We start from the raw sequence: 15,904 nt of genomic DNA, 5'->3' as shown, positions 1-15,904 counted from the left end.
AATCTCAGAGCATGGAGGAAGAAGAGAAAAGTTATAATTGCGGGGAGATTTTATAACTTTGGGCAAGCATTTGAACACACAACCAGCTCATTTTTTGCCCTCTCCAGCCTCACAACCTTGTGAAGTAGGTGAAAACTTCATCTTAATGGTGTGACTATGGAAAGAAGTGTTACTGAGTCATGTTTTTCATACTCAGGTCAGTTGGTCGGAATCACTGAAGGATCAGAGAAAACTTTAAGTTAAAATGGAAAAATACTGAATTATGTTCCCGCTCGTTTTGGTTATTTCAGCGTGATCATGAATAAGCTATAGATTCTGAGTCAGATGTGTGCAGTTTGCTTTGGACTTTGTTCTTGCTTACTTACTTATAAAACTTTTTAAATGTCTTTCTAAATTACAGCAATTCAGTAAAAAATTCAAACCTTCGGGCTTGGTTTCCTCCTCCTTGCAGGCTGAGTCATAAAAATAAATCTTCGCCATTTCAATAGCCAACACGCCCCTCACATTAAGAATTGTTATTGTTCCCCGCGTCTCCTATTTCATCCAAAGGTCACACCCAGCTCACATATGAAGAAAGAAACAGTGCAAGGATTCATCCAGCTCAACATTTGCACATTTAATAAGAGAGCAGAACCTCTGGCAAGTTATTGGGGCGAGTTACATCGGAATCTTCCAGGGAACTTCTGAGGAGCTGTTATGAACATGGGCTTTGGAGGTAGCCAGACCCAAGTTCAAGTCCTGACACTGTGTGAGTTTGGTCCTGTTACTTATCACGAGCGTGAAATGGGAATGTTCATGACGTCGACCTCATAGACAGCTGCTGTGAGAATGAAAGGAGGGAAAGAGCACAGACGTCTAGGCAGCACAGGGCCCGGCCCCCAGTAAGAGCCCACTTGCTTGCTGTTGTACCGCTGCACGCATTTCAGAGCTTAGCCAGTGATCAAAGAGCATCTCTCCTCTGTCCTTCCGCGACTGAAAGTGTTTGAGTGACAAGTTTCTCTCCAAATCAAACCTCTGGAGGCACTGCTGGGAGAGGTAGAAGATTCACTCAGTGCCAAATCCAGGGTTGGGACTTAAATCAGGAAGATACAGACTGCTGGGGCCTTTAGAGTTAAGAGGAAACATTCATTCAGTTAATAGATGCAAATCATTCATACAGTGTCTGACACAGCAGGCAATGAATACACGTCTGCCCTCACTTTCCTTCACACCCAAAGGAACTAAAATCCAGGACCTAAAAGTGACCTGTGTAAGGTCACACAAACAGTTAATAGTAGAGCCGGAATTGGTATTTAGGTCTTTACTGGGGTGGGGAGGTGCTGCCTCAGATCTATAATTGAGAGTATTGGGGCGGCTGGGGGGGTGTCAGATGGTTTGAAGGAACTGGCCAAATACCTCCCAAACTGCAAGAACGATCTCCCCAACTAACAAACACAGTATGCTGTCCCCATCCTTTGGCCACCGGTCTCATCCCTGACCAGGACTGAGAAACAGAAGCCAGCTCCCCGTCTGGTCCATGATGGAAATCAACCTGTAAGGACTGGGGGTTCTGAAGGGCAAGGGCAGAGCTCCCGGATCTTGAGAGAAGGGGGCTTTCTTCCCTCCCTGACCCAGTGCAGATCGCAGCAGTCTCAGGTGCTCCCTTATAAACACAAAACATTTGGAAACTTTCCCAAGGGTTTTTTACAGCCAGTTGAAATGGGGAGTGGGGAACAAGGAGGTCCAAAGGTATCCCTTCTTTGTCTTTTAGGCCAAGTCTGTGGAGGTGACAAACGTGGATCTCTGGGTTCACAGGACTGAAGAAGATCCTTTTGAATGTCATCAATGGAAAATTCTGATTCCATCCTAGATACTACAAAAGGACCTGGTTCCAAGCTCTGAGGGTCGGGGGAAGGACAGCTATCCTGCGTGTGCTGGGTCTGGGGAAGGAGAGAAGACACCAAAAATGGGTGGAAACTGCCTTTATTCATTTATAATTCAGGGAGCCATTCAAGAAATATGTATTGAGCACTGACTATCAGTCACTCTGGACTGGGGTCCATGGTGGGGGGAGGGGACTGGCCGTAAAGACCACAGAGATGATGTAAAATCGAAGCTCAGGAAGGAAGGAAGGATAGGTAGGAATTAACCAGGGAGACAGGGGTGTTCTAAGCCAGGGGGAGGCAAATTTTTTGTTGTAAAGGACCAGATAATAAATATTTTAGTCTTTGCAGGCCATTCAGTCTGGACTGCAGCTACTCAACTCTGCTGTTACAGGGAGAAATCAGCTATTAAGCAATTCATAAAAGAATGGGTGTGTTTCTATAACTTTCATTGATGAACAGTGAGATTTGAACTTCTTGTAATTTTTTACATGTCATGAAATATTATTATTCTTGTGATTTTTTGAAGCCTTTAAAAATGAGGAACCATTCTTAGCTTATATTTTAATATCTGTATTAAGGTATGTGGGGGTTTAGTCAAGACCATTCCTGGACTAGGAAGATAACATGTATTTCTAAACCATAGATTCTCTTAGACTCTCATACCCAGGGCTGGGACTAGGGTGAGACAAGTAAGTCGCCTAGGGCTTAAAATTTAAGGAGGCATTCACTAATAAGTAGAGGGTTGGCACTTGCAAGATGCTGCCTCCTTAAAGTTCGCACCTTAGGCACCTGCGTGACTCACCCTCGGCCTGGCTCTGCTGCACCTGTGCAGGATGGAGCATGTTTCTGTGAAGTGGTGACCTCCTTCTCAACATCACTGCCTCGGATGCCTTCCTTGTGATGCATAAGTTTGCAGTTGATAGTCTGGTTCCCAGCCACTGCTCTGGGGAGCAGAAGTTGGATAATAATAAAACTGGCCTATACGCATGATAAAAAGCTTAGCAGAAGAGGAGGGGAAAACTATGAAGAATGGAGTTTGGAGAGAATTGTAGGGAGAAGAAAGACAGAAAATTTTACTTGAAAGTTGTTGCTGGTGGGGGAGTGTGAGAAAGACTAAGAATGAGATAAATGAATGTCCAAAGAAAAGGTTTAACAAGTTATACTGTGCATTAAAATTGAAAACCGTCTTTGCCACCCTCCTGACTTCTATTATATCTATACCTGTACCTGTACCTACAGCTGTATCTAGATATCTATTGCAAATTATACATCTGATAATGGACTTATATCCAGAATATACAAAGAATGCAATAATAAAAAAAATTAAAAATAGGCAAAGGACTTGAATAGGCATTTCTCCAAAGATGTGCAAATGGTCAATAAGCACATGAAAAGATGCTCAACATCATCAGCTATTAGGAAAATGCAAATCAAAACTATAATGAGATATCACTTCATACCCACTAGGATGGCTACAAGCAAAAAGACAGACACTAAGAAATGTTGGTCGAAACAAGGCTTCTCACACACGCTGGTGGGAATGTAAAAAGCTGCAGCTGCTTTGGAAGAGTCTGGCAGTTCCTCAAAAAGTTAAATTATATGACCCAGCAATTCCACACCTAGGTATGTACCCAAGAGAAATGAAAACATATGCCCACACACAAACTTGTGCAGGAAAGTTCACTGCAGCATTATTTATAACAGCCAAAGAGCAGAAAAAACCCAGTGTCTAACAACGGGTGAATGGATAAAGAAAACATGGTGTATTCATACAATGGAGTATTATTCACCAGTAAAAAGTAAAAGTACCAATACATGATACAATATAAATTGTACACTGAGTAAAAGAAGCCAGTCACAAAAGACCACATACTATATGAGTCCATTTATGTGGAAGTCCAGAATAGGGAGATCTACAGACACAGAGAGTAGATGAGTGGATGCTTAGGGCTAGGGGAGAAGGGAAGGGATGGGGAGAATGGAGGGTGATACCTAAAGGATATGGGTTTCTTTTTGAGATGATAACAATGTTCTAAAATTGTGGTGATGGTTGCACACATCTGTGACTATACCCCAAACCACTGGGTTATATAGTTTAAATAGGCAAACTAATGGTATTATATCTCAACAAAGCTTTTTTAAAAAGAAAAAAATCAAAGCATATTTCCTTCTCTCCAAGGAGATCTGCTATTGAGTTGCAAAGTACGGGCTCTCCTTACCCTTGAAAATCATTGCATCTTTGTGCTGCTGAAGGCTGAGGTGGTTTTCTGCTGAGCTCTTTCTGAGGGTTTGAGGGGTGATAGCCTAAATGAGAGGGAAGGGGTTGGGGTTCCAGGGCTGAGAGTTGGGGTTAGGGATTTGAATACCTGAGCTCTGTAAGATCCATGTTTGATCTGAGGCTCTGACTGCATCCAGGCCAGCTGCTGGAACAAAAAACTATTGGATGGGGCTCTCCAGGGCCAGAAAATGATCCCAGCACCATTGTCTGAGAACAGCCACTCAGGGAGGGCCCTGCCTGAGCCATGACTTAGTTTACTCATGGACGGGTCAGGGGATGGTCACTTCCCGCCCCCTGCCCCATTGCCAATGATGCTTCAATCTTTGATACTTCATCACTCATGACTATGGGGAGGTCATCCTATGGGCAGTCTGAGTCCTTCCTGTGTAAAAATGCACCACATGTGTTAGATCAGACCTCCGTTTGATGTTTTCATCCTTGCCCATGGGTTCTGATTCTTTTCAGGCCACAATCTAACCATGGCCCATTTCCAGGGATGGGGTGGGCCTCTCCAGTTGCTAATTCCCATTTTGAGGAAAAGGGAAAAAAAAAAAAATCCTAATGCTGACTGTGTCCCAAAGCTACTATGAGAATAACAGTGGCCATAAATATATTCACCTTAAACTAGGGTCCAGGGTCAGTGTTTTTCATTCCATATCACCCCTCCCCCAAATCCTAGCTAAAGAGCTGGTGTAACTACACAAGATGTGGAAGTAAATTCACCCTAAGCTGCCTCGATGCAGCTAATAAGGGAAAGTTGTCTAACCGTCACAGACCTGGCCTCTGACAGCCCGTCACATTTTCCACTGATGCACTAGACGTGACTAAACTATGCAGGGGCTGGCTGGGAGCTGGATTCCCCTTCACTGTGCTCAGCAGGAAGGGGCCAGCATCGTCCTAGACCCATGTCATGAACTCGACATAACCCTTGGTAATGGAAGAGGAGGCCTGGCATGGCCCCAAGCACAGGCTTTCGGCTTAGCCTGTGCACCCTGTGAAATTTTAATTATTTCAAGGTCCAAACTGTACCCAAGCTGCAGGGAGACCAAATTTCCAGACAAGAAAACACAACATGTTGCTATTTCAACTGCCATCTATTACAACACTGGACAGCAGGGCTCAGCGGATATTTGATCACCCATAAAAGTTACAACTTAGAAGATGAGTTTATTATCGGCTGGTCCCTTGACGCATCATAGAGAAAACACAGAATCAAGGATATATATACCAAGGTATTTATGCTAAACATTCAAAAAATTTTTTCATTGCCTCTCAAGTATAATTTTCTCTGCTAGAGAGCAGAATAAAACGGGAAGAAGCAAGGCACAATTTAGAAGGAAGAAAGCCAACTAAGAACTAGCAACACAGAAGCTGCTTTTGACTTTCCTTTTCAATTTAGTTTTTCTAGTCTGATTTTTAAAAAATAAAACTTCACTTCCCCCTATTTTGCCATACATATTCTTGCACAGTAAATCCTCTTGTGAATCAAGGCAGGGAAATAAATGAAGCAGTAAAACAGGACCTGGTGGGCTGTCTGCCCTGCCACCCTCGCCTTCTCTGTGTTCCATCACTCAGTGCACGCAGAACTCAGGTTACATGACTGATTCCAGCAGAGGCAGGAACTTCTTGTACTTCATATTCAGAATAACTCTAGGTACCTAAACTCTTCAAAATTCGGGCAAGGAGAAAAAAATTTTTTTTTTTAAAAGGAAAGGCACCCTTAATCAACCTTTAACCTGGAGATGTTAGCCACTTGCCAAAATATGCCATCTTGTTGAGCCAGTAAATTGAGAGCAGGCGAGAGGAGTGTGGCTGTAACTAGATAAGGGGTAGGTTTTAATTTTTTACAGGCTGGAGGAGGAGAACACCAATATGGTTAGTCAGTCAGCAAGCACTGATCCTTATTAATGTCTCCCATTCAAATCTATTCTGCTCTGCATAGCTGTGCAAACATAAATTAGTTGGGTCATTTTGATGAAGGCATACAAGAAAAAAAATTTTAATGTGAGGCAAAGGAATTACCTGGACAAATAACACATTCTCTAAATGCATGGGAAGGATTGTTCAAGCTACCACATCATAGATTGAGGGACATACATTCAAATTCGCACCACTGTGAACGTCCCTGTGTGAGAAGCCACGAAAGGGTGGAAGGAGGTGAGAACATGTTCACGACAAAGCATGTGATAAATGGCCCCAGGTGAGAAAAGTGGCTCTCGCTCCTTGCCAGGCACTGCGCTGAAGACTTTATGGTAACATTTCATTTTATCCCCCAAGAATCATTATTTGCAGTTTACCTATAAGGCAATTAGGGAAAAGGAGGTTAAACAACTTGCCTGAGGTCACAAGGCCAGTGGGTGATGGAGTCAAAGTCACAATTTCAACTCAGGCTGGCTGACTCTAGAGACCATGTCTCTATGCATGGCATTGTTCTGTTTCCTTAGTACTTGGCATTGTGTTTGTACTATGGAGAATTTAGAAAAGGTAGGGCCATTTCTTGCCCTTAATAAATTTACAATCTGATTGGAGAGCCAGGAAGGACACATGAGAAATAATCAGAGAACAGGAGCATAGCCATGGGGTCTGCATTTTTTAGGTGGATGAAGTAGTTTATAAGAGCAAGGGGAAAGGGGCTATAATTCATCTGTGAAACTTCTGAGAAGGATTTCCACCAGACTGAATAATGAGATGTAGAGACAACATCATACTTAGAAAATACTGATTCATTCATGCCATATTTGAATGTTCAAAAAGGGCTCTCCCTTTTAGAAATCTCCCTTAAGAAAAAACAGGAGGATAGCTGGCCCATCCCCTCCAAGCTTCACCTTAGAGGTTAATAAAAATGCCCACAGCCTCCTGAAAGCCCAGACAGAGAGAAGGAGAGAGAAGTTCCTGGAGTTCACTCTGCAGGAGGTATGGCAGCCTCTCCCAGCCTCCAGAGACCAAGAAGCAGGGAGGAGATAATTTGCATCATCTCTTCTGTTCTGTTCATCAGAAATTACCCATTTCAAGGCCTCTGATCCACAGAAAGGGGCAGGTTTGAGCTAGGGACCTGTGAACATTCTTAGAAGATGTGGCAGGGCTCTAGAAACTGGAGGAAAGAGTACCGGCATGCCAAAAATCATTCTGAAATTGACATCAGATTCACGACCTTCATGACTGTATGACTATGTGGGAAATTTTGTTAATGGTTTCAATCCATCTTCTTCCATTTACTTGGCTATATTTAAATTTCTGTTGTATGTTTACTGTTCAATTTCAAGCGTACATGGATTTTAAAATCAATGTGTTTTTAAGTGGGCTGTCAGCAGCCGTTCCACGATGAGCACTGCCAAGTCATCATGGTGCAGGCAGGACACGCCTGGGATGAGGTTTTTTTTCTCTCTGCATGGAAAAAATTCTGTCAGAAGAGCTGGGGAGCATGTGGGTAGCTGACACCACCTCCTGACTCAGGTTTCATGAGGAATCAGGTGAAGATTCAAAAGCAAATCCCCTGACACTTGCTGGGTTGAACCACTCGGCAAACGTACAGAGAGAAAGGCCTGCGGGCCGTCACTTTTCAGGCAGGCTCCCAGGGCTGTGGGGCAGCCCTGACACTCCTGAGAGCCTGAGATGGGTCAAGGAATTTAGGGCAGAGCAAATATTCCTGAAATGCCCTGACCAAAAAGCAAGGACCTCAGTTTAAGCTCCTAGTCAGTGTTTCTCAACTCCATTGAATCACAGAATCACAGGGAGAACTTTGAAAAAATATTCACGCTGTGCCCTGCCCTAGCAGTCTTGATTCAGAGGGTCTGGAGTGGGGCCTGGACAGGGATTCTAACACATAACCAGGGTTAGAGTGACCATGTTGAACACGACCAAGTCTGAGATACCGTAAGATCAGTGAGTGGGGCTACTCCATCACCAGACACTGGAAAAAACGGAATTCTTTCATTCCTTTAAAAACTTCATTTAAATTTTCTTTCTTGAGAAACTAAGAGTGTGAGATGCCTGAATTACAATCCTGGTTATAGCTCTTACTAGATAAGTGACTGTAGGCAAGGTACTGAACATCCTTGGGACTCCATTTTCTTAGCAATACAATGGGCTTAATAATCAGACCACTATCAGAAGGTAGTTGAGATGACTGCATGAAATCAAGTATGTAAGCTATTTGGCCCAATGCCTGGCACATGTGAAACACACAATAAATATTAGCTCCCATGATAGACGATGATGAAAATAAAAATATACTAGTTATATTTCAATAAAGGAGATGTTTTTCTAGACCAAGTGTTTTATTTATAGGGCCAGGTTTTAAGGAATTGTGAAAAAATGGAACGCGAGAGTTATAGAAACAGTTCCCCCATGGAGATCAGGGCTGCTTAGCCAGGAAAGGAAAAAAAATCAAGAGGATACATGGTGCTGGCTTCAGATGCAATGACTGGGTCCAAGAGTGGGCAACCTGGTTGTGTGCATTTCCAGAGCAGGAATCTTAAAGAGGGGGAACGGTGGATAGAATTCAGAGAGTCCAGAAATTTGGGTGAAAAAATTTTTATTACTCTCAAATAGAAATTTAGCATTTCCTTCAATTATGAATATAAGCAACAAACCTCAGGAGAATTAGCAGTACCTGTGATCTTGTCACCTACTGAAATCACAGATATTTTCGTACATTATATTCATGGAAGAAACCCTAAAACAGTGTTTATAATTAGGATGACCAGTTGCCCCAGTGTGCCCAAGACTGAGTGGCCTCCCAGAAGGCGGAACTTGCCGTGCTAAAAGTAGGAAATCCCCAGGCAAACCACTCCCTACTAACATTCATCACTACTTTGAAATTACGGTAGTTATCACATGGCTAGATATTTAATGTGCCACTATTTAGTGTGTTGATAAAGAAGCACCCTGCTACGTCACAATTTCAAAAAATACTTTGATAAAAGCATATCCACATAATCTGTGTCCTTTGTGACCCTTTGTATTTCATTTGATGTATTTAAAAGTGTTCTTCTCAGTCCAAAGTCTTCCCAAATTGCCAAAGGCGCCCATGGCATTAAAAAGGTTAAGAAGGAAGAAACTGGGAGCACTGGCTAGAAAACGGAGGAAACCAGATTTAAATTCCTTTAGACCTTGCAGCCTAAAAGCAATGATGAGCTACGTGGCAGAAGAGGACAGAGGCATGTATCTCCAAAGGACACAACTAGATAATCAGTTCAGCGGAGACACTTCCCCACTCCCCTACTCTACCTTGTAATCCCATACACTGTAACCAGGGAAACTTCCTAATTTCTCCACTCTGGATGACATATGTGTATTTTGTTTCTTATATTGTTGTGGCATTAACTCAATCTTGACATTATCAATTACAGTATCTATTAGGTCTATTAGTTTCTGATAACTACAAGTGCTTCCCCTAAGAATCATAATTTGACAGAACCGAAAATTGCTCATGAGCTAAGACAATGGAAACTTGGATTTTAAAAGATCAAGTTTAAAGAAATGATCAAAAGAAACTTTAACTCTTACCTGATACCACTGGGCTTCTGACAGACGTCGGCCCCCATCTTGCCTAATCACCACCGTTGACAGCTGTTCTGTGATCCTCCCCCAAGGCGAGAAGAGACCGTTTCTCTTCTGATCAATGTAACCCCAAGCTCCCAGCCCAATGTGACCAGAGGGCAGAGTTCTCACAATTGCCCTTGTCCCGGTATACACAGATTTCTTAACTTCCCTGTCATTTTTACAGAATCTCCTCACTAACCAAGTGGACCGCTCTTTTTTGCTTTTGAAAAGCTCTTCTTCTACATCTTCACAATTATCAAGGAAGTCCTCGAAATGGCTCAGAAAGGTCTTGGCAGGTGGTCTGTCAGTAAAATCCTCCCTGCAAAAGCTGTCACTTGAACATACCACATCGGCCTTTGGGCAAGAGGCTTCAAAGCACAAGTACTTGTCATTCAAGGGGTCACAAGGCTCATACTGCAGCTGCCTATTCTGGTTATCACAGTTATTTGCCAATTCCATCAGTTTACAAGTATATGCCATGTAATTTTTCTTTTGCTCCCCACCAACAGCAGGCAGTACACAGTTTCCACAATCATCCAAAATCAAGTTATCTGATAGGGGACAGAAAGTGCCCGACATTGTCCTGTCAGAGTCATAATGAAAGTGAAATACTGCCATGTTGCCGTCAGGGTGTGCCCTGCCCGTCTCTATGACGGCCGACTGATTTCCTAATGGACTAATGCCCGTGGGAGGTCCGTCTATTTCCAGTTGAATTCCAGGGAACACCTTTCTTTCCAGTGAAGAAGGGATTCCAGTTTCCAAACACAGGCCTTCTTCTGTGATAGAATCACACGGTTCATAAAAGGTGTTCTGAGGAAGGCTACGCTGATGGCTTTTCAGTATGTTGTTGCAGTTAATGTTAAGGTTTTTCACAGAGTCTGGCATACTTTTCTCCCAGCACTTTCCATTACTGTTCTCATCACTCATTATTTTCTCCCTTGCTACTGAGAGAATCTTGGGTGAGTTGCGTCCAGAAGATTCTTCTGTGGGTCTGTTGAGTTGTGAGATGGTATGAGAAGTCTCTCTGCTCTGCCTGACATGCTGCGCCTCTGGAACACGGATGTCTGGGACCTTATCACTACTTTCATCGACAACCGACTGAGCAGGTATCACTTTTCTCTGAGTCACAGGTCTGAGAACAGAAGCTGCCATTTCTTCAGAAGTCATCTTGACCAACGCACAGGTTTTAGCTATTATTGTTCTGTTTCTTCTCCCTGGTGATCATGTCAAGATTTTAATAAAACTACTGATTATTAAAACATCTCAGATACACAAGCCCTCTGAGAAACTAAGTGGCAATTCCTTTCATTTAGGTGCATTAAGAGCCAAATAAATTTCCAGTTATCACTTCCTACCATGTGCAATACATTTCTCTAGATCAGGGTTTTAGGATGGTAAATCAATTTTTTTCTTCGGTTATTTGAAGCAATTCTTTCGAAGACTTTTATTTGGGATTGCATTCTGTAACTTCTGATCCATTACTGGCTTACAATGATTTAAAAATCCAGTTTGAATATTTCCTGTAAGACAAAGGGATAATGTCAAACTGTGGCACTAAATGAATTTTTCTTAATGCACTCATAATCCTAAGTTGATGCAAAATATGGACCAATTTTGAGGAAGGAATTCTGCGATCATAAGTTGGTTTTAGGTATTTGTTTTTCTGATTCAATATTTCAGAACTTTTGTTTCTAGCCAAAATGGAGAGACTAGATTTATCCTCCTGCCTTAAACAATTAAAAAAAAAATCAGAAAAAAATAATGAAATAATGGCTCTCAGATACTGAACAAAAGATAACATAGAATACTGATCCCTGAAAGAACAAAACAAATTAGGTGAGCTCTATAAATGCCCTAACTTACAGCTTGAGAACTTCTAGGCTATTAGGGAAGGAGATGGAGACTAATTTAAAGGGAAAAAGTTGAGAGTTCAGTGAAGCCAAGGAACTTAGAGAAAGAAGACACATGGAATAGAGAGGAGCAAAGAGAAGCATGGCAGCAAACCTCCCATTAGAAACTACGCAAGCCAGAAGAGTGGAGTAAATCTTTAAAGTATTGGGGGAAAAAATACTGCCAACTTAGAATTCTATACCCAGCAAAAATATCTTTTGAAAACAAAAATGAAATAAAGATGTCCAGACATACAAAAGCTGAAAGAATTCATCACTAGCAAACTTGCACATAAGAAATGGTAAAGAAAGTCTTTCAGGTAGCAGGAAAATGATACCAGATAGAAACCTGGATCTATACAAAGAAATAAAGAGTATGAAAAATGTTAAATATGTAAGTAAATATAATTTTTTCTTACTTTTGAAATGACAAGATAATTGACCATTTAAAGCAAAAATAATAATGATGTCTTGTGGGGTTACTAACAAATGCAGAAGTAAAATTTATCACAATAATAACACAAAATTCAAGAGAGGGGAAATGGAAATACATTGTTATAAGATTATTTTCTACATGATTTGGGATAACATTACTTAAAGACAGGCTGTCATAAGCTAAAGATATATACTTTAAGCCCCAGTGCAACTACTTTAAGAAAAAAATATAGGAAATAAGTCAAAATACTAGAATCTTAAAAGAAGTTTTTCAAGTAATAAAAAAGAAGGCAGAAAAAAGGAAAAGGTGAATAAAGGGCAGATGTGACAAATGAGAAACAAATGGTAGATTTAAACATTTCAAAATCATATTTAGGCAGTGTTTCCATTTTTTTCCTGTAAAATACATTTTTAACGCCCTCTGCTTCATTTGAATACATTATTCAGTTAATATCAGTAGACATAAACATTTTCAATTTGTAAAAGGCATTATTTTAGCCTATTTTATTCTCTGAATGATTGAGCCCTGCTCTATGCTGGGAACTCAATGTTGGTGTAATGGGCTAGATAGCCAGGATCTGCTTGCAAGTCTATTGAGAGAGAGAAAACTGAACAAATTTCAATCCACTGTGGCCAGTACAATTATAAAGGATGTTTACGGCACTCTCAGTCCATAGAGTGCCTGTCACAAGTATACCATTCCTTTGTAGGTAAAACTGTTCTTCCCAAGGCAACTGATGAGCATTCAGGCTCTGCTGTCAACAGGAGATTTGCCCTGTCTTCACTCTTTGTCCCCCAGATGTCCCTCTTCTCCTTGCTTCTCCCTTTTCTGCTTTTCTCTTCTTCTCTTACATGCATAGCCTCTCTAGAACAATCACAAATTCTCGTCTGCTCCCAGCACATGCAGGTCTTCACATCTACTTTAAGGGATCAGAGGACACCTTATCAATCAGATACTTCACAGGGAACAGACCAGCTCACCCAGAGCAGCATCCTAACCCTTTCCATCTGTTGTGTTCTTCCAACTTGGTTTCTTTTTTATTTTCTTTGGAAAAGTCCTCTCTTACTTTTGTAGATATATGCTTAGTGTGAAACAATTCGAACAATGCAGAAACACACACACACAAACACACACACTTTTTTTTTTACCTTAACACAAATCCCATCACTCAGTGATAACCAAGATTATAAGGAACCTTCTTCCAGAATGCTCCCTATGTATCAACATACAGAGATTAATGTACATAATTACACAAATACCAGATCATACTGTACACGCTGTTTTATACCTGCTTTTTAAAACTCAAAACATAAACAATTTTTCATGTCAAGAACTATACTGATAACTTTACTTTAATGGCTTATGGCACCAGCTTGGTTTCAATATCTTTGCTTTTTTAGAGTGATTTTTCAAGCCAAAGCTTTCAAATTGACAGTTCATCTGTCCTTTCTCACCCATGAGGAAGGTAATTCAAGGTAGGTGCTGCTTAAGTTCTGTTCTAAGCACTGTACAATTATTATCTTATGTAATTCTGACTCAACCCTACAAGACAGTGTGATGCTTTTAAAATATGTCCATAAATTCTTTGATACTCTTCCCTCCAAAAGGTGGAGGCTGATTCCCTTCCCCTGGCCTGTGGACTGTACTTAGTGACTTCCTTCCAACAGGGAATGTGGTGGAAGTAACCGTGTATGACTTCTGAGAATAGGTCATAAAAGTCATTGGGGTTTCTTTCTTGCTCTTCCTCTCTTGCTCTCTCAGGGGGAAGTCAGCTACCATGTCATAAGGAGAGGTCCCTGTGGTAAGAACTGAAGCCTCTTGCCAACAGCTAGTTGAGTGGGCCATCTTGGAAGGTGATCCCCCAATCTCAGTCAAGGCTCCACACAATGGCAACCTCAGTCAACATCTTGACTGTAATCTCATGAGCAACTCTGAGCCAGAAGCACTCAGCTGAGCCCCTCCCAAATTCCTGACTCACAGAAACTGAGATAATACATGTTCACTATTTTGAGGCACTAGGTTTTAGGGGTAACTTATTGCATAGCAATACGTAACTAATACAGGTAAGTTCTATCATTATCCATATTTGACAGATTAGAAACCAAAGTCCACTCAGCAAAGAGATTAAAGAAAATATTTTGTCTGCACAACCCTTTCCTCCATTTCTCCCTACCACAGGCACATGGAGTACAGTTGGAGGTGTATGCATACACCCACACCCACTCTACACGATGTGAGTCAGTCTTCACTCTTTCCTCTCCACTGAATGTCTGCTCTTCCACTCCTTCCCAACCTCCTTTCTCTGAACTATTATGATGAAAATTCCATAACTCACAAAGAAACAAAGATTTTAAAACATTCCCAAAAGGCACTGGTGTACCAATCTACACTCTTTTCCAAGACCCTTAAGACTTAACCTCTTATGACTTCTACTCTCCTTATTAGAAACATTTCAGAGTTTGCGATGCAAGGCTCGTGACCCAGAAAATCCAGAGATACCTTAATCTTTATACTCTGTGTATATTCGATATCATGAGTTGACTGAAAGGTAGATGAGAAAGTTACATAAATAAATATTTTTGGAACTACTACACTGATAAGACTGCCAGTAACGTGGAGGATCACAAAAAAGGTTGCCCACTGAGGTAACTGTAAAACTCATTAGGAAATCCTCACTGTCAACACAGTCTCCAATTGGTTTGCAAATCACTCCTTCTCTCCCTACTGCTCTCCCAGAAACACGAGGATATAGACATTAGAAGAATGTAACTTTAAGCCAAGAGTGGAGGCAGATAGGATTATAGTTTCATGACACTCACAGGATGAGCACACACAACGACCCAAGTTTTTGATAAAATGATGAGACAAAAGAAAAGTGGGCAGCACTGGATGGCATTAGACCCTTAATGATTTAGTCCCAGTTGATTTTTTCCGGTTTCATCTTTGACCAGTACCCTCAAAGAAAAGATATCCTGTCACACTGGTCTTTTTGCCATTTATTGAAGCAACCTAGCACTTAATGCCTCCATGTATTTCCCTTCCCACTGTCTTCTAACTCTACTAAAACTGTTGCCCAGCTTCAATAGCATCTCCTCTCTGTAGCCCTCTCTGATGCTCACCTGTCAGCATTAACTGCTCTCATCTGTGTTTCCTAGAGTTCTTCCTATATCTCACCACCACAGCATGTCACGGCACACTACATTGTAGCTACTGATAGCATAGGACCCTGCATGGATAGAGAGCTTCAGAAGAACACAGACCTTGCATCTTCAAACTTAAGGACCTTCACAGAGACCTGCACCCCACATTCCTGGCATATACCTAGGCACATACTTGATCTCAAAAGGCATTTGACTCTCTCCTTCCCTTCCACGGCTATTTGAGCCCAATCCTTGTCCATTAGGACCTGGATTCCTTAACAGTTTCCAGTCTCCCAAATTCTACCCTCCTCCTCTTTCAATCCACCCCATATGATTTTCAGAAAAATCTTCCCCAAACATGACTCTCATCACATGACTCCTTTCAGCCACATCAATTGGGAAGGAACAGAGTGCCACATCATTTAGTGTAGTAAACCCAAACTTTACCCTCATCCTCAAGAATATCAATTTCTTTAAAAAAAAAAAAATTCCTGCAGGGACCTTGGGATTGGTTTTAATCACTATATCAATCTGGACAGAAGTAACATCCTAACAATATTGAGGCTTCTGATCCTAAACACGATGTAGCTAGCTTAGACTAGTGCCTCTCTCTCTGTCTCTCTCCAAATATATATGAATATATGTATATCTATGTATACACACATCTATGTATATATACTCATATCTTCTCTTTTTGCCATTTCAAAACTATTCTATTGTGGTTTAAAAGCTTTGCATAAAATAATACCTGA

General features: G+C 41.4%; 1 protein-coding gene across 5 annotated transcripts in view; it reads right to left on the bottom strand.

Annotated features, from left to right (window-relative positions):
- Positions 1–15,904, bottom strand: part of PLCE1 (phospholipase C epsilon 1) — a 300,817-nt gene that overhangs the window by 261,416 nt on the left and 23,497 nt on the right. For all 5 annotated transcript variants that reach the window (XM_031461396.2, XM_064488235.1, XM_031461397.2 and 2 more), the window contains exon 2: positions 9,652–11,207. In XM_031461396.2, coding sequence (XP_031317256.1) covers positions 9,652–10,854 — 1,203 coding nt within the window. In that variant the 5' untranslated portion in view covers positions 10,855–11,207. The remainder of the gene's footprint in view (positions 1–9,651; positions 11,208–15,904) is intronic.

The sequence above is a fragment of the Camelus dromedarius genome, chromosome 8, assembly GCF_036321535.1.
Source record: "Camelus dromedarius isolate mCamDro1 chromosome 8, mCamDro1.pat, whole genome shotgun sequence".
NCBI lineage: Eukaryota > Metazoa > Chordata > Mammalia > Artiodactyla > Camelidae > Camelus > Camelus dromedarius.
Note: the sequence above shows the minus strand (reverse complement) of the source record. Positions and strands in the feature narration are given on the sequence as shown.